General features: G+C 43.1%; 2 protein-coding genes across 4 annotated transcripts in view; one reads left to right on the top strand and one right to left on the bottom strand.

Moving 5' to 3' along the window:
- The window catches only part of znrf3 (zinc and ring finger 3), a 73,648-nt gene extending 57,277 nt beyond the window's left edge, over positions 1 to 16,371 (top strand). For 2 of the 3 annotated variants that reach the window (XM_078953280.1, XM_011478810.4), the window contains exons 3-8: positions 3,686 to 3,760; positions 7,296 to 7,427; positions 9,101 to 9,211; positions 10,225 to 10,392; positions 12,253 to 12,355; positions 12,438 to 16,371. In XM_078953280.1, coding sequence (XP_078809406.1) covers positions 3,686 to 3,760; positions 7,296 to 7,427; positions 9,101 to 9,211; positions 10,225 to 10,392; positions 12,253 to 12,355; positions 12,438 to 14,113 — 2,265 coding nt within the window. In that variant the 3' untranslated portion in view covers positions 14,114 to 16,371. The remainder of the gene's footprint in view (positions 1 to 3,685; positions 3,761 to 7,295; positions 7,428 to 9,100; positions 9,212 to 10,224; positions 10,393 to 12,252; positions 12,356 to 12,437) is intronic. The other variant, XM_020705705.3, reaches the window with a different exon arrangement.
- A 1,005-nt stretch (positions 16,372 to 17,376) lies between these two features.
- coq5 (coenzyme Q5, methyltransferase) lies at positions 17,377 to 21,081 on the bottom strand. Its single transcript, XM_004072076.5, has 7 exons — positions 20,867 to 21,081; positions 20,133 to 20,282; positions 19,837 to 20,055; positions 18,703 to 18,809; positions 18,237 to 18,325; positions 17,909 to 18,020; positions 17,377 to 17,682 (listed from the first exon to the last, which is right to left on the bottom strand). The coding sequence occupies exons 1-7, from the start codon at positions 21,030 to 21,032 to the stop codon at positions 17,581 to 17,583; spliced, it is 945 nt and encodes a 314-aa protein (XP_004072124.1). The 5' UTR covers positions 21,033 to 21,081; the 3' UTR covers positions 17,377 to 17,580.
- Positions 21,082 to 21,686: the final 605 nt, after the last annotated feature.

The raw sequence follows: 21,686 nt of genomic DNA, 5'->3' as shown, positions 1-21,686 counted from the left end.
GGATTTTAACCCCCAACCAACAGATTCACACCTCAATCCTCTCAACTACAGCCGTCTCAACCAATTCTGAAACGAATTGAACCAATTTAACACCAATACTTCAGCTCCGCCGTAACTTTTTAACTATTAACGTAGTTACAGCGAATTCTGACGCGAAGAAAAGCAGCTTTATGCTGATATGCAACACTTTACAATATCGAAGTGTTTAATCCACAGAAATCTGCTGATTCTGACCTGAAGAATCTCCTTAAAGTGTTGCATTTTGCTGCTTTTCTCTGCATTAGAATCAGTTGGAATTATATTAAATTAATGGTCAAAGAGGTACAGTGGTTCAAAGAAATGCAAGTATTAACTGGGTAATGCACTGCTCAGTACCCAGGTATTGGCTAAAGACCTCCTGGATCCTTTTTAGCTCAGTGAATCCGATCTTGCCCAACAACCGCAAAGCCAAATTTCTTCATGCGCTTTGATTGGCGGAGGTTTTTCATGGTGAGGCGGTCGGCTTTCGGCTAATCTTTAGGCAGCGTTCGTCCCGCCGTTGGTTTCTGAGGCTGCAGTTTTCCACAGGGGTTGGATGGGAGATGTCAGTTTGCCTGCAGGTGCATTTTTTTTTTGTCATCAGGCAAGTCCCTGCACTGCAGCGCAGGCCTGCAGATTCTTCAGGAGGGAGATCTCTTTCTTCTCAAAGCGTCTTACCAAGAGCTATTAATTATTAACTGGGAGAGCTCACATCAAAGGGCCAGACTGGTGCTGAATTAAATGTGTGTGTGTGTGTGTGTGCCGGCAGTGTGGAGCTGCAGAGAGAAAACTGGGTGAGAGGGAAACGCCGCGCAGAGATTTCACTCGGCTCTCTTTTGAACTTTGTGGAGTGAAGAAAAAAAAGTGATAAAAAGGGAGAAGTGTTGGTTTTAAAGGAGGCAGGAGGAAAAAGCTCGTTTTTAGTGTTCCGGTGTTTGATGGGGCTTTTATTCCAGCAGATGGACTTGGTTTGCAGAGTTAATTAGTCTTTAATTAGCTCTGAAAGCCAAATTCATAAACATTTAGTCCATGAATTAAACCAGCGAGGAAATCTAATTGAGACAGAACTAACAAACTCCACATGGGCTTAAAGAAAAAGCTGAAGTGTCTGAACCCGGGGGAGCGGGTCTGGTGGTCCCAGTGCCGGTAGCTCTGGAAAGGGCATGAACGTGTGCCGCTGCAGCATCTATTTTTTGATTATTATTTTTTATTACTGTAATCCATTTGGGCAGCTCCTTCTGCTTCGTTTGCTTGAATAGAGGGAAACCCAGGCATGTTTGAACTGCAAATGCACGTTCCTGGACAGCTCGGCTTAATCGTTAACTTCCTTCTGAAGACGAAAACACTTGTTGGAAGTTGTAAAAATAATGCAAACCTGATGGGAAAAGTCATAAACATGGCTGAAAAAATGCTTATTTACCTTGTTGTTGTTGGTTTTTTTTAAAGAAAATACTCTAAAAATAATAGCAGAAGTCAAAAACGCAAAGATCTGCAGTTTATGTGATGATTTATTGAGGTGCAAATGTTCCCTTTGATTTAACAACAGTTAGAAAAAAAAGAAATTAGTTTATTTAGTGCAGCTCTTTGAGGAAAGTTTACAAAAGAAAGATCTGTTCAGGTGTAATCCAGTAATTCATAATCGTCCATTTGCTTGCTTCAAATAGCAAACAGCTTAAACGCAAACACAGAAATTTTCAGGTGATAGAAAAAAAGTCAGAACAAAGGAAGGCTCTTCCCCTGAAGCTGACACTTTGCTGCTCTACGTCTGAATATCTGCACTTCTAAATGAGGATGACGGCAGGGAGCAGCTTCACTTTTCCTGTCACATCTGCACCTTAACTTCAGACCTCAGACGTGAACCGTCTGCTAACCAGCTCTAACCAGGAGGTGGTTAGTAAGAAAACATTTGCACAAATGGATCAGAAATCATTCCTGGAATGAAAATTTAAAAAATAACATCTTTTTCTTTAATATTCGCGGTATTAAAAATAAACTATACATTTTCTTCTTTCCGCTCTCTGTAAAGCAATCAATAAACCTCTATTTGACAATCATTTAATGGATTCAGAGAGTCGTGTTTGTACCGGATGTATGAGTGGAAATATGTCTAGAATTAAGAGAAAGGATCATATCAAAGTGTTAGCATAATTTTCTCATGTATTTTTATTTTTTGTCTGTTTTTCCCTTTTATTTTTTAAGATTGCTTGAAATCAGTCCGAAAAAAGTAAACAATCACAAAATTATTTCTTGCAAAAAGAGACATTTACCACCAAAACAGACAGAAAAATGCCAAACAAATCGGTCTATGAAAACAGTAAAACCAATTTGATACAGTTTTAGACATTTGAAAGGAAGCAAAACCCTGTTTAGCCTCTTGTGTATGTAATGAATAGTTGTAGTTTTTTTTAAATTGGTTTATTTTCAAAGCGTTCCCTAATGTGGTCTTTTATTATGATTTTTCTGTTTTTAGCCAAAATTAAAAACGCTGTTTTCTAGGACAGACTTTCTGCAGAGCGGCAAGAGTTCATCAAAAATTCACCTCAGGGTTGTGGATAGGACTATCGGTGTAGAGCAACCCCGCCCCTCTTCCCCTCTCTGATGTTAAGAGCTCAGAGCAGGGAGCTTGTGGCCTGTCCAGCGTATTTTCTACGTCACAATTATGATCCTTTTTAACCTGCATTTTTTCGTCTGCTCCTGATTCACAACGATTTGAATAAATAAATACTTAGAAATATAATTTTTTTGGCTATGTGTCCTCCATCATCAGAAAAATGCCTCAAGAACTTGTTAAAAACACCAAAAACATTTATCGGAGTGGGTCTTTAACAGACCGGGTGGTGCAGGTCTGGAAAAATGATGTCTGGACCTTTCTTTAATGGAGCAGCAGTTCTTTACAGTTTTTCTCTTTAAGTTTGTGGATTTCCCAAACCGGACCAGAACAAACCTGTTTTTTTGTCTTGCTGCAGGACAGGGTTACCGTGCATCCCCGTTCCACCACAAACTGGGGTGGCGGTGGCGTCCAGCAGGTCAGCAGCAAAGAGCCCAGCCCTGTGCACGGTAACTCTGATCTGCAGAAGTTACATGAAGAGCTCTGGCAGAAGCCCAGCAGCACTTCAGAGTATCAGGATGCGTTCTGGCCACACTCTTTCTGATCACGCAGCACGGACATCAAACCCCGTCTAAATAGGGCCGCCAGAAAAAAGGCTTGTAGGGAGAAGCAGTTTCTTTTTCCCCATCAAGGGGAAGCCAATTTGGATTCAGTGTGAAGATACTCTGGCTTCTGCAGATGCAAGCATTTCCTTTATCTGCTGCCTTCAAAAGGCCCCCGTGCAAAGACTTTCCCTGCTCTCAGATGAAAGGAGCTCCGGTTCTGAAGAGCCGGAAATCCTTGATTTAACTTTTTGGAGTTTGTGGTGCAGAGTTGCACTCTGCTGTGAGGGAGTTGCATCACGCAGAGTCGTGCACGGAGCCTGACGGGATGTCACGCTGCAAGCATGACATCATGGAGGCTTCAGGGAACCGGAGAGCGGCCACATGAGCTTGTTTACTTCTCCCTGTTGGTGTTTCTTTGATCTAATGGAGGTTACTCTGAGGGAGGGAACTCCCCCTAGTGGTGTGAAGGGGGAACCGCTGGGTTCTTGAACGTGTCATTCCTGTGTGTCTGCAGGCAAAGAGAGCCGTGCAGCGAGGAGCCACCGCCGTCATCTTTGATGTCTCTGAGAATCCGGATGCCATCGATCAGGTTTGTGCACACCTAGAATTACCCAGGCGTCCCCGCCCCCGTCCCCGGCTCGTCTGATCTGCCCCAGTCTGTCTGCTTTACGGGACGAGGACAAGCTGGGTGTGCGTTTGCACAAACAATGATCTTTCTATCTTTAGTCCCGTTCAAAAGCGCGCGGGTCGGCCGCACTCATTCAACCATTTTAGGTCTTTCAGCTCCAGAGCTGCTGGTTTTCTGAGGGCACTGAAAATGGATATCCAGGTTCAGCTTTCACCAGACCGTGACCAAACTGGGCTGAGCTCATAATTGCACAGGTAGTGCACATGACCTCACCTGCAGAGTTTGAGAAGGAAGAATGTTTTCTCTTTCTCTGCCAATCTATGTTTTCAAGATGCGGATGTTGAAATAAGAGAGTCAAATGCTTTTTTAATTCATGTGCAGGACTTTATTATATATATTCCTAAAGCAACAGGTTTAGGAAGTTTTCAACTCTTTTTTTTTTCTTTTGGCTTTAATCACCTTCATTCAATTTATTTTTTTGAGCATTTTGATGTTGTTTTTTTCAGGGTTCTTTACCTAATCCTGCATTTTAGTTTGCATTTTCTCTTTTTTCTCCATTAAACTTTTCTCTTCTTACATAGCTAAGCATTTTAGGAAAGATTGGCAGCATTATTCCTTTAAGAGTTGGACTGTTTTTGCACCTTTTTACAGCACAGTTCTGATTTATTTGATCTTTTTTAAAAGTTTTGGTACATTTGTTGGATTTTTTTCCCCAAAAGTTTGCCTTTTCATAACAGAACTTTGTGGAAAGAAAGCACAATATTTTTTTCTGTTTTCTTCCACCAGCTGACTCAGAGTAAAACGTTGTAGTTTGTAATTTTAGCAATATTCAGTGAATTCCCCTAAGATATTTAGCATTTTCTTCCCCACTAAACATTTCAATTATTAAAGAGCAAAAAGGCACATTGTTCCAACTTTTTGATCATATTTTAAGATGCTTCTGCATCTCATTGATCATCTTTTGATCTTTAAATTATGGTAATGCCTTTTTCAGCCCAAAACAGAAAACGCATGTCGTTGTCTAGGACAGAGTTTCTGTTGCAGGAGTTCATTAGAACTTGTTGTGGGTTGGACTGTTGGTGCGGAGTAAGCCCGCCCACATTTCCCATCATCCATCTGTTTACAGACTCGCTAGCTTACAGCCCCTCAGACCCCCAACTTAACCTTAGCGGTACAAAAAGTCTGCCAGATATTTTGGAGCTATCCAGCCGTACAGTTTTGATCCAGATTCCAGTTCAGACGAGGAAAATAAAGACTTGAATGGATCCATTTGTCTGACAGTGGAAGCATCAGAATGGGGCGGAGAAGGGAAAGTGTGGCCTCGCCCAGTGTATGTTCTATGTCACAAATACGATCTTTTTCCAAAAAATTTAAATTGAAGAAATACTGAAAAATACAATTTTTTTTTTTAAACTTGTCCTGTCCAACAGCTGGGCAAACAGATGAGAGCTGAGGGCCTCTTGTGTTGGACATATTTTATTTTAACAAGAGGGGTTATTCATCTTCAGACAAACCAAAGGTATGTCTGAATAAACCCCTTTTGTAATTGAGGCCAAACTTTATTAATTTCAATCATGTCTGAAAATCTTTGGTGTTGGACCGGACGGAAAAGGAAAGAAGGGAAGAAGAGAGAGGGACGTTAGAGAGAGGGGGGTAGGAGGGTGATAATAGGAGGGGAAGGGGGGTAAGACCATGAAGCAGCATAAAGCAACAAGTTTACTGGTTGTTAATCATTACGGTACGGTTCAAATGTAGTACAAAAAGGGCGGGGCCTTTTTACTTACTTAATTATCTTAGTATTTGTCCCTCTCCATCGTCAGAAACATGACACATGAAGTCTTTCATTTATTTTCAGCTTCCTTTTGCTCTTTATTTTAAACGAATAAATGATCAGCATCAGCAATAGTTTCTTGCATTCTTGTTCCTAAAGGAGGAAATGTGCAGAATGCAACAGAAAAGAAAAGCTCAGATAGAAAGAGGAAAAAGAGGAGTGCAGAAACGTTTCCAGACGCTGTGAGAATGTTTCCTAATGTAAGGCGTGTTGCTGTTTGATCTGTCATGAATCTGTGGCGGTGATGAAAGGCTGCTAATGCCCGATGACTTTCAAACCAAACATTAGCTGTAAGCCTCCGACAAGAACGGGAACAGAAAGTTAAATAAATGAGCAGAAGTGGCCCTTCCCTCTCATGTAATCTTCTGTCTGCAGCAGTCGCTGTGTGGAGAGGAGGAAGAAGGCTGCAGCTCAGCTCCTTTGTGGCAGGAATTCTGCTCGCCACGCCAGGCCCGGACTTGCAGGCCTTTTTTCCCTTCGTGTCCCTGCGCCTCTTCTTCTTTGCTGCTGGGTCGTAAAGCGCCTAGCTGAGAGATAAAAGGGATTGCGCTCAGACCACATGAAAGGCAGCGCTTTGGCGGCTGTGTTAAATTCCCCCGAGAGGCTTTTCCAGTCAGAGCGGCCCGATCAGCACAGACAGGAGCCACAAGGCCGAGGGGCAGGGAGGGGGCGGAGCTTCCGAGGTATGAAAGTCCCCAGGCCAAAGTTAGGAGAACTTTTCTAAAGTTTGCGTTCTTGCTTTGCTCTAAACTCCTTCCCAAAAATGTGAAAGTGCGGCTGGGAGGTTCTGTTGGTCCAGTCGCTGCACCGGAGGGATCAAACGATTCCAGATCTTTACTCTTGAAACCAGAACACACAGAGTTTCTCTGGGAAAAAGCCGCCTGGATGTCCTCTGGCTTTTTAAATTACAGATTCCAGACTGAAGGAGCGAAGGATTGTTTTCTTCTCCAAATCTGAAGCTTTACGTTCCTGAAAGAGAAGCAGCCGCAGCTCAGAGGAACACTAGGGGCCGATACCACTTTAGGAACCTTTAGAACTTGTTGGAAGTTTTGTTAGTCTTGTTAGAATTATATAAATCTGTGTCCTAGTGACACAGATTTATGTAATTCATTTATTTTATATTATTCACAGAGTTGTTTTTGTGGCCATTCTTGATTTCTATCTTTTAGTACATCCCAAACTTTTTCCTTTTTTATTTTTTTTACAAATATAGATTTTTTTACAAATAATAATTCTATAATGAAACTGAAACTGTCCCGAAAACAAGCAAAAAAATCTGCCTCTGAATGGATCCAACTGTTTTTTCCCGTTTACTCTGCTGCTTCGTGGCTTGAAATGCACAATCATTTAGAAAGATCCTTAAAAAAAAGCAACAAAAAGTGGGACCACAGCTCTCCAAACAAGACTACAACTCTCTGTCAGTTCTACCAAAGAAGAAACAATAATTGTTTAGACTTTTCTTTCTTTAGCAAATGAAGTCCAATTTAAAAACTATGTTGAGTTTTGATTCCCATTATATTTGACCAAAAATGTATTAATACACAATAAAATAAAGTTCTTTTGCATCTCAATATACGATTTAAAAAAAGGCAATAAGAAAAAAAACCCTGCAGTGCATGCTGGGAGTGGGCTCTCTCTCATGTGTTTCTGCTCTGTGGTCTCCAGCTGAACCAGCTCTCTGAGGATCCTCTGAAGCGGCCGGTGGTTTACGTGAAAGGCAACGACGCCGTCAAACTGATGAACATCGTCAACAAGCAGAAGGTGGCCCGAGCTCGGATCCAGCACCGACCGCCGAGGGTAAGCCGCGCGGCCCCAAGCGCACGCCGAACGCTGAACTTCCTTGTCAGCCTGCGGCTTGCTGGTTTTTAGTTATCAAGATGAGAACTGCACTCAGAGGTGAAAAAAACAAGGTCAGAGAGGAGGCTCCAGACTGATGAGACAAATTTCCTGAAAGACTGAAATGGTCAGAGCTTCCGCAGCAAGTCTTTGATGTTTGTAAAGACATGTGAGGCTTTTTATCATTTTCTCCAGACTGGAAGAGATGCTACTATAAAATAAAAGCCTCAAAAAGGCCCCATACATTCCCAAAATATTCACAATATTCAGGAAATATTTTAAATGAGTGTGAAATCTTCTCACGAAGACAAGAGGATGAAAGAATTATTGACTTTTTCACCACATTTTCAGATTAAAACATCATTTACTGGAGTTGCATTTATTTGATGTTGTTTTCATTTTTATTTTGTATTTTCTTTCGTGTTTTAAACATAAAAAACATAAAATGAATGTCGTTTGGTGCACGACAGTTACAGTATTGACAAGGCAGAACTTCTGCACAAATTCTGACTCTACAGCTTTTGAACGCATTGCTGTGTTATGATAGTTATGCGAATATTTTTGATCTCAGAAACAGTCAAATAACTGTTTCTGCAGTGATGGGGAGAAAACATTGATTTTCATTTTACAAATCACAATTGACTCTACAACAGAATTCTTGGTCTAAAATTGACTTAAAAAGGCCTAGAAATTGCCTCAAACTAAATATCAGAAAAAATACTCACTGTACATCCATAAAGTGTGGTTTTAAAAGAGATTTATTCGCGTTCCCCACATTTTTTTCACAAAAACAAAATTAAAATCGTACATTTCCTAACTTCCTGTCTTTTTAGCGCTACAGTTACTTTTTGATTGTTTTTTTTACCTTTTCTTGTCGTCTTCTCAGTCTTGGTCTCTTTTGAATTTGAAAGTGGATCATATGGATTTGGGACGGACAAACATTTGGAGGAAAAACACAAACTAGCCACAATGTTCGCTGGTCTTACTGAAATAAGTTTTGAATCTGTTTTTCCCCTAAAATAGTCAGAGTCTGTCTCAAACATGCCTCTGATTACTTACCGTTTAGTTTCAGTAAATCAAAAAAAGAGAGGAAATAATGGGCAGAATTGTTGGAAACCCAAACAAGGTACATTTTTCTGAATTTTGGCTCCAATTTCTTCATATGTGACATTCCTGTAATGCAAGAAGCTTGCAGGAAACAACAGGGAGGAGTTCCAAGTGATGCCTTCAGGGCAGCTCCGTCATGTGTCTGCTCAGAACAACACATTCGTTCTTTCTTCTGCTGTTGACTTTATATTTTAGCATAAATATGATCTTTCTTTAATTCCAGATTTTAAAAAAGTCGATGCAGAAAAACCTGCAGGGTCGGCTACAGGTGTCTGCGTCAGTCCAGAGAAAGGGGCGTGGCCTTTTCTGCTCCTCTCAGATGAGATGTTTCATTTTCTGTCAGCTGAGGTCAACGTGAGGTCAACCAGGAAAGTTAGACTGAATTTTTTTTTAGTCTGGACCAAAGCAAACATTTTAGATTAGCTAAAAAAAAGGAGGAGGTGTGAGTCTGAGATGCTGCTAAACTGCAGCTCCATCTCTGGCCGAGTGTGGCAGACGTCTTCATTCCTTCGTGTCTGTTTCCACAGCAGCCTACCGAGTACTTCGACATGGGCATCTTCCTGGCTTTCTTCGTGGTCGTCTCGCTAGTTTGCCTCATCCTGCTGATCAAGATCAAACTCAAGCAAAGGAGAAGCCAGGTGAGCGCCACGCAAACTCCAGAGCTTCTCCCACACAGGAGGTTCTGAGGTCGCTGCAGAGCCAGAACCGGGTCGGGCGACAGATGATGCATCGATAGAAACGAAAGAGCAAATTTAAAACCAGTCATGACCTAACAAACTAATAAATAAAATAATAGAAACGCTTTGTGCTTGTGGAGACCATCAACTCTTGAAAATGCTTCATGTTATAAACAAAAACCTGTTTTTTCCTGAAAGCTGGGATTCTCCTGATTCTCCTCCTGTCAGGATGACTATTTTGTTTGAAAACTTCAGCAACTCATAAAAGTCCAAACATAAGTTTATTTCCTGTTTTGTTTTGGGGCAAAACTTCACTTAGAGGATTAAGTTCCAAGTCTTGTGCGTTAGAAGTGTCCTGTTCCGTTTTCAGGCTGGTTTGTTGCAGACAAAGTCAAAATAAAGACACTTTTCTCCTTTTAATCCTCCCAAGACTTTTATTTTGAAGATACAAGGCGCCCTGGACCAGATGTGATCTGCCTGATCTGTTCAAAAATCCGATTTTTGTTACAGTAGATGATACAATTCTCAAGAATCCTTTTCTAAAACCGTGAAAACCCATCCAGATCATCTTTTGATCTATTTTTAAACTGTTCCTAGTGATCATTTATTCCCAATTATGATGTTTTTAGCCAAAAAAAAGCTGTTGTTTTCTAGCAGTTTCTGCAGAGCCGCAGTAGATCATCCAATATTTGCATATTAGCAGAATCCCTTAAAATGGATGTAATCCTGCTGGTAAATGTTTTGCCTCTAAATCTGACAAATGTATCTAAAAACCTGTTTTGGGTCCCTAAAAGCTTGTTAAGATGAAACTAAAAAGGTTTGTTTTTGCCCTTTCAAAAGTCTGCAGTTGAGTGTCTAGTGTAGAGGCACAAACACCCTGCGGTGTGGTGCAGGCCGGCCTCGGCGGTGTAAATAGAGAGCGGTTGCGCAGCAGTGCTGGGTTGTTTACGGGTCCGCATTCCCTCCGACCGCAGAGCTCCATGAACAGGATGGCCAGCCAGGCGCTGGAAAAGATGGAGACCAGGAAGTTCAAGGCCAAAGGGAAAGTCCAGCGCGACAGCGGCTGCGGCGCGTCCGACTCGCTGAGCAGCAGCTCCACCTCCGACTGCGCCATCTGTCTGGAGAAGTACATGGACGGAGAGGTAAGGAAAGAAAGCGTTGCGTCTTTTTACCTGTTTTTGTCTGGGTTTTTCCACAAACCCCTGGTGATTAGCATCACCGGCTCCTCCACCTGTTTAGGTGTTTCACAGCACCTGACAGATAAGAGGAACCCAAAGGGTGCTGGGTTTGGATGGGGCTTCCTGTCGTCCTCTTTTTTTTTCTTGACAGAGTCACTGTGAAAGAATGCAGCCCCAGTTGCTCATTTGCTGCAGGGACAAACCCAGCACCCCGGGGGACCGGGTCGGTTTGTGTTTTGTGTCTTTTTTTGGGAAATAGCAGAAAGAAGGCGCCGTGATTCCTCAGAGGAAGTGGCGACATAAAAGGCTGAATGGCATCAAAGCGATCTTTTTCTGGTTTCTTTTTTTTTGGAGCAGTGAAATGAGCAACAAAAGCTTTGGAGGAAAAAAAAGAAGCCAAAGATGAATCATATTAGGCCACAGAGTGAAGCACGGACGTCAGAGACTGACTTCCCACAGCCAGAGCACTCCTGCTTTTGTGCCTTTGAATCCCTAATTGCCACTTCTCCATCCGACTGCAAAGCGATACTCCAACATCCACCTTCAAGTAGAAGCTTGTTGTTTGTTTAGCTCCATAAAACATCTCGGGTGAGCATGGAAGTTGTGTTTGGACGGACTCTTCCAAACCTGACCGCACTGAAACAGTCGTGAAGCTCTGCTGCCACCTGGTGGACATGTTTCAGCTGAGGAAACCAGAGCTCTGAACATCCTGACCACCAGAAAAAATGTTGTCTAATCAAAAATGTTTGAAATCCACCATAAACTACAATTCCCAGAGCCCCACCCCTTCACATTTGGTATCATTGATAAGCTGCAAATGTCCTCGGTAGATACCAAAAGGAGGTCGTTCAGTACTGTGCAGGGGTGTCAGGAATGTTCTCACATCTGCATTAGTGGTAGTTGGGATTAAATGGTTTGCTGAAACTAGATTAAATGAAAACCAATGAAATCAAAGTTGGTAAGAAAAAGACCCTCCACGGACCCGGACAACCCAAAAACCTGCAGCAGTCGTATGAGTGCATATAACTAAAGTCGCACATTCACTACGTACCGTTTGCTTCTTTCATAATTCATGCGTAATATACGTCATTCCTAAGTGTTTCGTGCGTTCATCATTTGTTGATATGCGCAGATGTCCGTCGAGGGTTTCAGCCAACGGGTCTTTACGTGAATTCGGTTTAAGCTGTTCAGAATTTTTGTTTGGTTGAGATTTATGCAGTTTATGAGCTTTTTATGTAGTATATGTGCAATTATTATGTAAACATTAAGCAACTGTGCGAGATTTATGTTAGATGCATACACAACTCTTTCCACAACTGTTCCACGGATGTCTAATGGACTTTTCACATGTGTACCACCAATGTATAACTTTTAGATTGTGTACACGGAGCACATATCACGTTAAAATTATGTAATTAACGCACAAATCACTAATGAATTGCATATAAACAGCAAAAATGATCACGGTTTATGTTCTACGTTGATTTAAATGTTCTTCACGTGGTTTATTCCCGCTTCTTCTGTGGTTTTAATGCGGTTCATTCGTGATACATCTGTGAAAACTTCCTGTAAAGACCACAACTTTTCCCATTTTTTCCACGCATATTCACGTCTGACCAATTTTCATCTGTGAAGTGTGCACAAAAGTGGCCGTGTGACACGGCCTCCAGGTTTGGGTTATCTGTGGTGAAGGTTTGCACCCAGCCTGGACATCCTGCTCTCCTGATCTGTCCCTTCTATTGTTTGCCTCTTTAATTCGTGTTTTCTTCATGTCTGTATTTTTGGGCGTAACGCCGTTAAAAGGCTCCCCTCTCGTCCTCTCAGGAGCTGCGGGTGATCCCCTGTGCGCACCGCTTCCACAAAAGGTGTGTCGACCCGTGGCTGCTGCAGCATCACACCTGCCCCCACTGCAGACACAACATCATTGGTGAGGTTCAACACCAGCCTTCACTTTCCGCTCAGCTTTGACTCATAATCGGTGTTTGACTGCTGGTTTGATTCCTCTGCAGAGCAAAAGAAAGGGAACCCGAGACCCGCGTGCATGGACCCGGCTAATGCAGTCCACAGCAGGCAGCGGGTGGTTCTGCCGGTCCATTATCCCGGCAGGGTGCATCGAGCCGGTCAGCTGACGGCGTACCCGACCAGGACCAGCATGGACCCCCACGGCAATCCCATCACCGTGCTGACTGTGGACCAGCACCCGGACCCTCAAGCCCCATACGCACCCCAGTCAACGTCCGCCTTCATCCGGAGCTACCACCCTGCCCTGCATCTGGAGCATTCACTCAACCCCCACCACTGTGGGTTGGAGCATCGGGGACCCCCCCCATATCCCCCACAGCATCACGCTGCTTTTAAGCGACCCAAGTTCCACGGGCGGAACTTTTCCCGAGCGGCGTATTTTTCGCAGTATGAGACGATGTACCAGCACTACTACTTTCAGGGGCTGTCCTTCCCCGAAGGTGCTCAAGGGCCGGCTGTGGCGGGGCAGCTCGGGGGTGGGATCCACAAGGGCCACCCCAGCAGGGCCTTTCAGCAAGGACTGATCTACCCCACCGTGGTGCACATGGCGCCCGCCTCCTCCTCCAGGGTGGGCGACGCCGGCAGCACGTCGGGCCTGAGCTGTTACCACGGCCACCGCTCGGTGTGCAGCGGCTACCTCGCCGACTGTCCGGGAAGTGACAGCAGCAGCAGCAGCTCGGGCCAGTGCCACTGCTCCTCCAGTGACTCCATGCTGGACTGTACGGAGGTCAGCAACCAGGGGGTGTACGGGAGCTGCTCCACCTTCCGCAGCTCACTCAGCAGTGACTACGACCCCTTCGTGTACCGGAGTAAGAGTCCCTGTCGGGTCTCCGCGGGGGACGCGGCGGTTTGCACCACTGTTCCTGTGGAAGACTCATCACCCAACGCACCTTCAGGACACGACTGCCTCCAGCTTCCTGCTGGGGCTTCGGGGTACAGCTCGGGGGACCATCTCTCCAATTGCAGTTTGGAACCCAACTACAGCAGTCGCTCATCACTGGAACCCAGGGAGAACAGCAACACTAGCACTACCTCAGCCGTGGCGTCGGACGCCGCAGCCGACAGGAACAAGGGCCCACAGGAGGAGTCGGGGGAGCGTGGAGCTGCAGCCTGTAGCTGCTGTTTTGAGGTGGTTCCTCCCAGCCTTGAGTGCAATGGGCAGGACCAAGCCTCAGGACGCTGTCACCAAGGGGTGGATTTTCAGAGCTCCGCCCCCCAGAACTTCTTTGCCCCTGAGCACATGTGTCCTTCCTCGGAACAGGTGAGCTATGAAGGGCTACCTTGCTGCTTCTACAAAGAGATGAATGTCCACAGGGCCTCCGCTGGACGTTACGCCGAGGACTATGCCGTCAACGTGCAGTACGCACACGCCGACGCCGAGAACCGCTCGGCGCAGGGCTGCTGTGAACTCAGCCAGAGAATACCCATAATTCCCGAGGACACGGACTGTGAACTGGGCTCAGGGGCAGAGACTCAAAGCAGTTTATTACCTGCCGGTGTCGGCGTGGAGGCCGAACTGCGGACAGGAGAGCAGCCTGAGCCCAAGGACCGGTACTCGGCCTCGGGGCCACTGAGGGGTCAGACGTATCTTCAGGAGGAGACCAGGGCTTTCTTCCCCCCTCAGCTTTCTGCAGGCCTCCCTACACTGGGGAGCAGTACCTAACCGGACCGAGGGGGTCTGGGTACTCCGGTCCAGAACATCAGAATGTGGGGTACTGCATCTGTCAATCTTTGAAACCCTCAGTTGCCTTTTTTCTACTGAATGTTATCATCGCAGATTGTGTGGATTTCTACTGAAATGGCCTCTTGTTTGGAGATAGAAAAATGTATCGTGTTCATTCCTGTGGCCACAGAGTCCGCTGATGCTCCTGGCGTCCGTTTAAAGCTTCGACCCGCTTTGTGGTTCTCAATTCTGTCTTTGAGTCGTGGTTTCGCTGGGCTGCAGCCCCCCCCCCAGGTTCTAGCTGAATCTCTGAATGTTGAATGTCTCCACATGTCGTCAGGGTTTCAATCTTCAGCTGAAGAGCCGGTATTTACAAAATATACTCCAGTTTTGTCAGTTAAAGACGTAAGCATACATTTTTTTGGAACAACATATCCTACATTTCTGGAATTTCTAAAAGTTTTATTGTTTGACCTGAGAACGAGACTTTTTCCAACCCTGTAAAATGCTACTGTTAAATTTGATTTGAGCAAATCTGATTCATTTTGATTGACAGCTTCGCCTTTTGACTCAAGTTTTCTGTCAGACACAATGTGGTTTCACAAAGTTTAAAATCCTTAATCAATATTGTTTACTTATGAATAATTGTTTTCACGTGCCTAAAGATTTTAGCTGAAAAAGGTGAACACATTCAGAAAAGCTTTCTAAAATAATGATTAAATCTTGCTGACATTGCGTTGCTTCTGTCCCTAAACATATTTAGCAAAACATCCATAGCTTTTTTTTTTGTACATTTTCTGAGATACTGGCAATTTTTAAACTAAATTGTGACCGATTTGGGATAAAAGTGAGAGTTTTTGTAGGATGTGTTGCTCCAGTATCCATGGAAACGCTAAAGAACTCTGGATCAGTTTGCATAAAAAAAGCATCACATTGGTGAATCTTGGGGGGAATTTTATGGCAAATAAGTTTGTGAACAATTCATGCAAAACCGATTTGTCAAAACAAATGAACATTTTCTCTGACGTACAGATGCAGCCCAGCGAGACGACGGTTCAGGAAGGAGATTTAGCTTCACGTTCACACATGAACACAGACGGAAAGCTTCAGTCACCAACAGCAGTAGGAATATAGACATAGCTTTACCAAAACAGGGCAGGGAAATGGGTCTCTACAGAAAAAAAAGCAATGTGAATGCAAGGCTGACACTGGTTTCTATTCAGTTTACGGAATCTGCGTCACGCCTTTTCTGTGTTTGGCAGCCTGCCTGAGCGAGGGCCCGAGAGACTTAAGCTGACACTGAAAGACGCTGCACAGGTTTGGTCAGACCAGATCCAGGGGCGGGGCGGGTAGCGTGAGGCTCCGCCCCTCGTCTGAAACCCCTAAAAAAAAGTGTATTTTTTGTTATCTAGTTTCCTCTGTGAGGCACGCTCTTAGAAATATGGAGAAAAAAACAGAAAAGGCCAAAGGAAAGTATCTGGAAAAGACTCGCATGTCATGAGGGTTCCTTCTTTTTGTACTGTGACCTTTTTGTTTTCTCTTTAAACCATGCAGTTTAAAAATGAACCACAGTTTCAATCACGATTCATTTGCAATATCCATGCTTTTCATCCATGCCTTTCTGTTTGTCCTGCAGACTGTTTTTATACTGTTTCTATGAAATGTACACATTCTCTACAGGAGGGAAAATCTGAAATAACCCTATTTATAAGTTAACCAGTGCTGTAATCCAGTGAGAATCCAATCTTGCCTTTTTGCATAGAAATATGTACCTACTGCAAATAGAACACTTTTGGGGTACTCGAGTCACTATTTAATTTTTCTAAAAATTGTTTCTAGCACTTAAAGAAAAGACTGCGTACAAAAATGTCATATTTTTAAGAGTATAATTATTTTCTGTCAATACCATCACAAATGTTTAAGGAGGAAAAGGCTAGAAATCAATCTATGTATATTCTGTACTTGTATAGCAAACACATTTCATAAATGGAAATATGTTCTCCGAATATTTATTTACTAATATATTTATCTGTAAGCCATGTCTTATGTTCAGAGTGTATGAAAGAGTTACTTGGTTTTGTTTTGAAGAAAGAAAAGACAAAAAACTCACTAACATGAGACTTTGTAAATACATGGTAATTGCACACAAGACGATTAAATCTTCTCTGACCAAAAAACTGATTTTAAGACTTTAGTATCATACAGTTTTGTAATTAAAGTGTACAAAGATCTGTAAAATATACAGTTTTATTCAAGTATGTCAGTGCTGTGTCCTCTTGTTCTGGGTTTTCATTGTTCTATCACACTGGATCATTTTTAACTGGACCATAATCATTCAAAGGTCAAATAATTGAAAAAACAAAAATATTTCCATCTTTTGTCCCGCCAAAATAAGAGATTAATCCATTTTAAAGACCCACTCCAATGAAATTGATGTTTTTAACATGTTCCTCTGGCATTTTTTGATGGACGTATTTTAAGAAAATTAAGATAAAAACTGCATTTCTGAGTATTCCTTTATTCAAATTATTGTGAATCAGGAGCAGAAATTCCCACCAAAAAAAGCAGGGCGGGCCACAAGTTCCTGCTTCAAATTTTCAGCATCAAGAAGAGTAAGGGGGGTGGGGATGCTTTGGACAACTCAGAGCGGTCATTTTAATAAACTCCTGGCACTCTGCAGGTTTTTAGATTTTGACCCAAAAAACAGGGTGAACATAGTTAAAAACAGATTAAAAGATGATCGGAATGTGACTTTGAGTCTTTATACTGTAAATTTGGGGCTCAGTATCAAATCTCACAACTTTATTTAATTTCAGGGTCATGGTGGAGTAGTGGTTAGCACTTTCTCCTAACAGCATGAAGGCGCTGGCTCAAATCCCAGCTTAGACATTTCAGTGGAATTTGCATGTTCTCTGTGTTTGCATGTCCAAAAACATGCTGCATAGGTTGATGATTCTAAATTGTCATCAGGTGTGAACGTGTCATTGAATGGAAACAAATTCAAACAAGCAGCAAAACTTTATTGCAACGCCACCATGAACACCTGTCAATCAACAAGCAGCTCTTAATAACTGCTAATCTGTTCACCTGCTATTTTACCTGAGTGACCTTGAAGACTACAAGGACGGTGGTCTCTGTGGTTGCTAAGCAACAAGAACCTGAAGTTCCTGTAAAGAACTCTGATGCACATTTTAATGAGAACAAGATGAGCCTCAGTCTCCATGGAAGCTGCAATTCACCGTTAAAGTATGACATCACAAACCTTTTCATATCCGACAACAAATAAAACTTTATTTAACTCGTGACGTCAAACAGCTTTGCTTTAATTTAAAGCATTTTGTTAAATAAACTCAATAATCTTTGTGGTACAAGACTGAAAATATCTTTTTACAAATTCATCTATGGAGCAGAAATGCGACTCCGCTTCATGTCAGAAATCATCCGCGCAGACGAAGAGCCGCTCTTCCTCACAGCTTGAAGCCAGAATGGAGAGCCACCACCCCCCCAGTCAGGTTGAAGTACTGCACGCAGAAAAACCCGGCGTCTTCCATCAGGCCTTTGAACTCCTCCTTCACAGAAACAACACACTTCAGTGAGATCCACAAAGTCACTAAACTGTTTGAAACAAGGAAAACTTTGATGTCAAACTCAGAAGAAAAGTCAGTTTTTTTTAAAAATGTAACAGAAATTATGAAATAGTTTATTTCTGCTGCTTCTACTTTCAACCCCTGAAGATGTTTTTCCACAGCATGACGATCATTTCCAGACAGTTTCTGAACCAAGCGGGGCTTTTACCTGGTCAGGAAACTTGCGGATGCTCTCCACCAAATACTGGTAAGATTTCCAGTCTCCAGCGATCACTTCTCCCAAAACTGGGATCACCTGGAAGCTGTAGGCATCGTAGAGCCTGAGGAGGAACAAACGTCAGCTGCAGTGCTGAGCGCTGAAATGACCATTTATTCATGAACGTTTCACCTTTGTTCCCTTCATATCACTTATTTGTGACTGAAAATTGTTTTTCAGCGAACAAGATCGATTTAGGATGAAAATGTGAAAACTAAAACCGGATCAATGGAGTAGTTTGGCAGCGAGACAGACCATAATATCAAACCATGCTGCTTACCGTTCCAGCACAGGATTGGTCACTTTGCTGAACTCCAAACACAGGAACCTGCCGCCAGGTTTCAGGACCCGAAGAGCCTCTTTGAGCGCCTGAAAGCAGAACGAGCCTAAAGTTTAAATCTATGGATAACATTTTAGATTCTTTTAGGGTTTAGAAATGTTTTATTATTGGTCTAAGTTTGAAGTATTTGAAGTATGACGCCTCAGACACTGAGGTCCTCCGGCTTTGACCTTTTAGTTGTTCCTAAGCTGAGAACCAAAACTCAACCCACAGACACACAGAGAATGTGAGTCTGTGGGTTGCAGACACAATATTCATTACTGTCTTTATTTCAATAAAGTTTTTACTGCGTCATTTAAAAGATTGAAATTCTGCATTTTGTCTTTATTTAGGTTTGTTTGTGACAGATTGTTTTTGCAATAAAAACATAAAACTGCAGCTTCAAATGTCGGTTCAGACCACAAACCTGATCTATGCGAGTGACGTTCCGAATGCCGAACGCGATGCTGTAAAGATCAAACTGGTCATCGTTGAAGGGCAGCTCCTCTGCATCTCCAACCACCCAGGACAGACCTGAAACACGCCAGCAGGAACCAGATGTAATAACCAGATGTTAGAACAAGATGTTTGCAGAGAAAACTTTTCTGGGACTCCTGGCTTGACGTAAGATCTCAAGCCGAGCCCTCGACCCGTCGGGTCGGGCTTCTCTCTCGCTGACTTTTTTAATAAATATATGTTTATAAAAATGTATACTAAAACTATGTCTGGATACCAAATTAAGGAATACTTGTTACAAGTTAATAATTTGGTTAAAACAGAGAAGGCGCTGTAAGGTAATTGCTATATAACTACTACTAAACAGGAAGCGCAGACGCAGAGCCAGGGCAGGCTTTGCGCCTGGTTGTGCATGTAATCTTCCCTCCGCAAGTCTGCATCTATTTTGTTTAGGTATCCCCGATATTGAGCAGCAAGAAGTCGAGGATAAACTTAATACAGGAGAACTGAAAAGGCAAACACGCACCGCCGCGGCTGCAGCATTTCTCCGTGTAATTAAGCGAGTGCGCATCAAGATCTGTCTTTCACTCTTTGTCTGGCCTCTTATTCTGTGTTCCAGCGTTATTTCGTTGTGCAAATGTATTTATCATGATCATAAAAATATGTAGATTATTTTAACCTTAAGAAATCTTGCATTTTTTTCTGCCAAAAATACTATGGAATATATTGAAATTTCGGGTTTGCTTCGAGCTCGGGCCTGCAAATCAAGTTAATTGGTCGGGCTTGGGCTGGGTTCGGCTTTAATGCCCTAGGGGCCTGGGTCGGGTCGGGCTGGATTTTTTAGGCCCGATCTTACCTCTAACGTACAGCCCTGCTGCAGGAGAACCACTTCTCATCCCGTCAATAAATCAATTAATCCAGTTTATTTACTCAGTCATAGAGAAGGTTGTTTCAAAGAAAGCAGTTAAAAAACAGTTTGGGATTGTAATGATCTTTTTTTTTTTCTAAAAATGCAAAGATTAGAAGAATCTGCTTCAATCAGGCCAAAGAGTCTCACTGTTGTGTCAAAATCCAAGTCAGGACTGAAACTGTTTCAATAGATCACCTGTGGTGACCCCCCTGCTGTCGGCCCGCTGTCTGCCCACTTTCAGCATCTCCTTGTTGATGTCACAGACCACAACCGCAGACTCCGGAGCTCCGCCCCCAGCCGGATACCCATCAGAAATGTCCCGCCACGACGGCGTCTGTCCCAACGACATGGCCCGCCTCTGCTGCTTCTCCTGCTGAGAACGGATGTAGTCCAGGAACCGGAAAGCAATGTCACCTGCAGATGGGGGGGGTAAGATGGGGCCAAATGTTGTCTGGATTTAGCTGCGTGTTCTGCAGTGGCGCTGGCCTTACCCGTCCCCCCCGCCACGTCCAACAGGCGAGCGCCGGGCTGCGGGTGCATGACGTGCAGCAGCGCGTCCTTCCACAGGCGGTGGATCCCCAGACTCATGGCGTCGTTCATGACATCATACTTCTGAGCCACGTTTTCAAAAACTTTATAGACTGGAAACACAAAAACAAACTTTCAGTAAGAACCAAGGATCTGAAGGAACCGACACCATCCCACAGTCAGGCTGGTGGCCCCCATGTCACAGCGCATTGATGCAAAAAGAGGAACCACCAAGAAATGATCCCATGGAAATGAACTGAGTTTACAGAAACTGGACATTTGTGCAGAAACCAACATTTGATGTGAGGTTCAACACTAAGTTCAGCTTAAAAACGTCTACAAGCCATAACTATGAAATTACAAGAAGATTTATATTTTCATAATGATTCTAGATAAAATGTGAGACTTTTCTTTAGAAATTACTGACAAAAACATTTTAACTTATTCATTTTTAAAGATGTGTCTATACACTTATAAAATTATGTAAGTACCACCATAAACATTAATTTTAAACAAAAATAAGCTTAAAATTTGCATTACTAATGATTTAAGGACTCCCTCTCTCCTTATTTATACACTTTTTGTCTTTTTTAACTATATGAATCATACCCCCCCCCAACAGAACAACTACATTGCTATATTTGAATTGTTCAATAAAGTTTTCTAGCTAAAACCCTGGAGCTTTTCTTCCGCTCACCTTTGCTTGCTTTCTCCGCCTCAGATACGGTCTCGAAGCCGAAGTGAGTGCTCCGGTCCTCGGCTGCACCGGTGAACCACCGACAGTCTGACTGCCGCAATACTGCGGCGAAACAAGCATTTTTGCGGGACAAACTGCGGACAAACGTTCTCACGGAGGCAGCCATGTTGATTACACAGTGAGACAGGAAGTTTCTTCTTCTTCTATTAATGTTACTGCAGCGAACATTTGCTGCCATCTGATGGTCAAATGTAGAACTGCGGATTTTTTCCGGCGGATTTAGTCAATTTTTTAAGAACTTTTGGAAATTTAGTAATTTCTTATTTTCAATATTGTTATTTAATTTTCATTTTTGTATATATGCCTTTAGCCACAGTAAAAAACGCGGGCCGTCCAGTTATCCTAGAGATAACATTGGGCAGTTTGTGGCTGTTATCAGATGACTTTTGGGATAGAAAACTGTGACTCTATCTGGCAACACTGGGTGTGAACAAGGAAATCCTAGAGAAGACCAAGCGCCCTCTGCTGGACATTTGGTAGCCCTACTACTACTGGGAGGAACTTTCCTTACTACTCCAACTACCCCTGGCTGCTGCTTAATCCACTGCCCTGCAAAACGCAAACGCAGAGCAATTCTGGATCAATCAAACTCAAAATCACGAACACTTCTGAGCCAAAGTCACGAGGAAAGAGATACAAGTTTAATGTTTTATCTTATTTGTTTACACAATAAAACATTCTGACAATAAGAAAGTGATTAAAACTCTGGACCTGTGCGTCAGTTTCAATGTCTTTGTGTAACAAGTAATAATTACCCCCT

Source organism: Oryzias latipes, chromosome 9 (assembly GCF_053564925.1).
Source record: "Oryzias latipes strain Hd-rR chromosome 9, Olatipes_Hd-rR_3.1".
In the NCBI taxonomy this organism is placed as follows: Eukaryota; Metazoa; Chordata; class Actinopteri; order Beloniformes; family Adrianichthyidae; genus Oryzias; species Oryzias latipes.
Note: the sequence above shows the minus strand (reverse complement) of the source record. Positions and strands in the feature narration are given on the sequence as shown.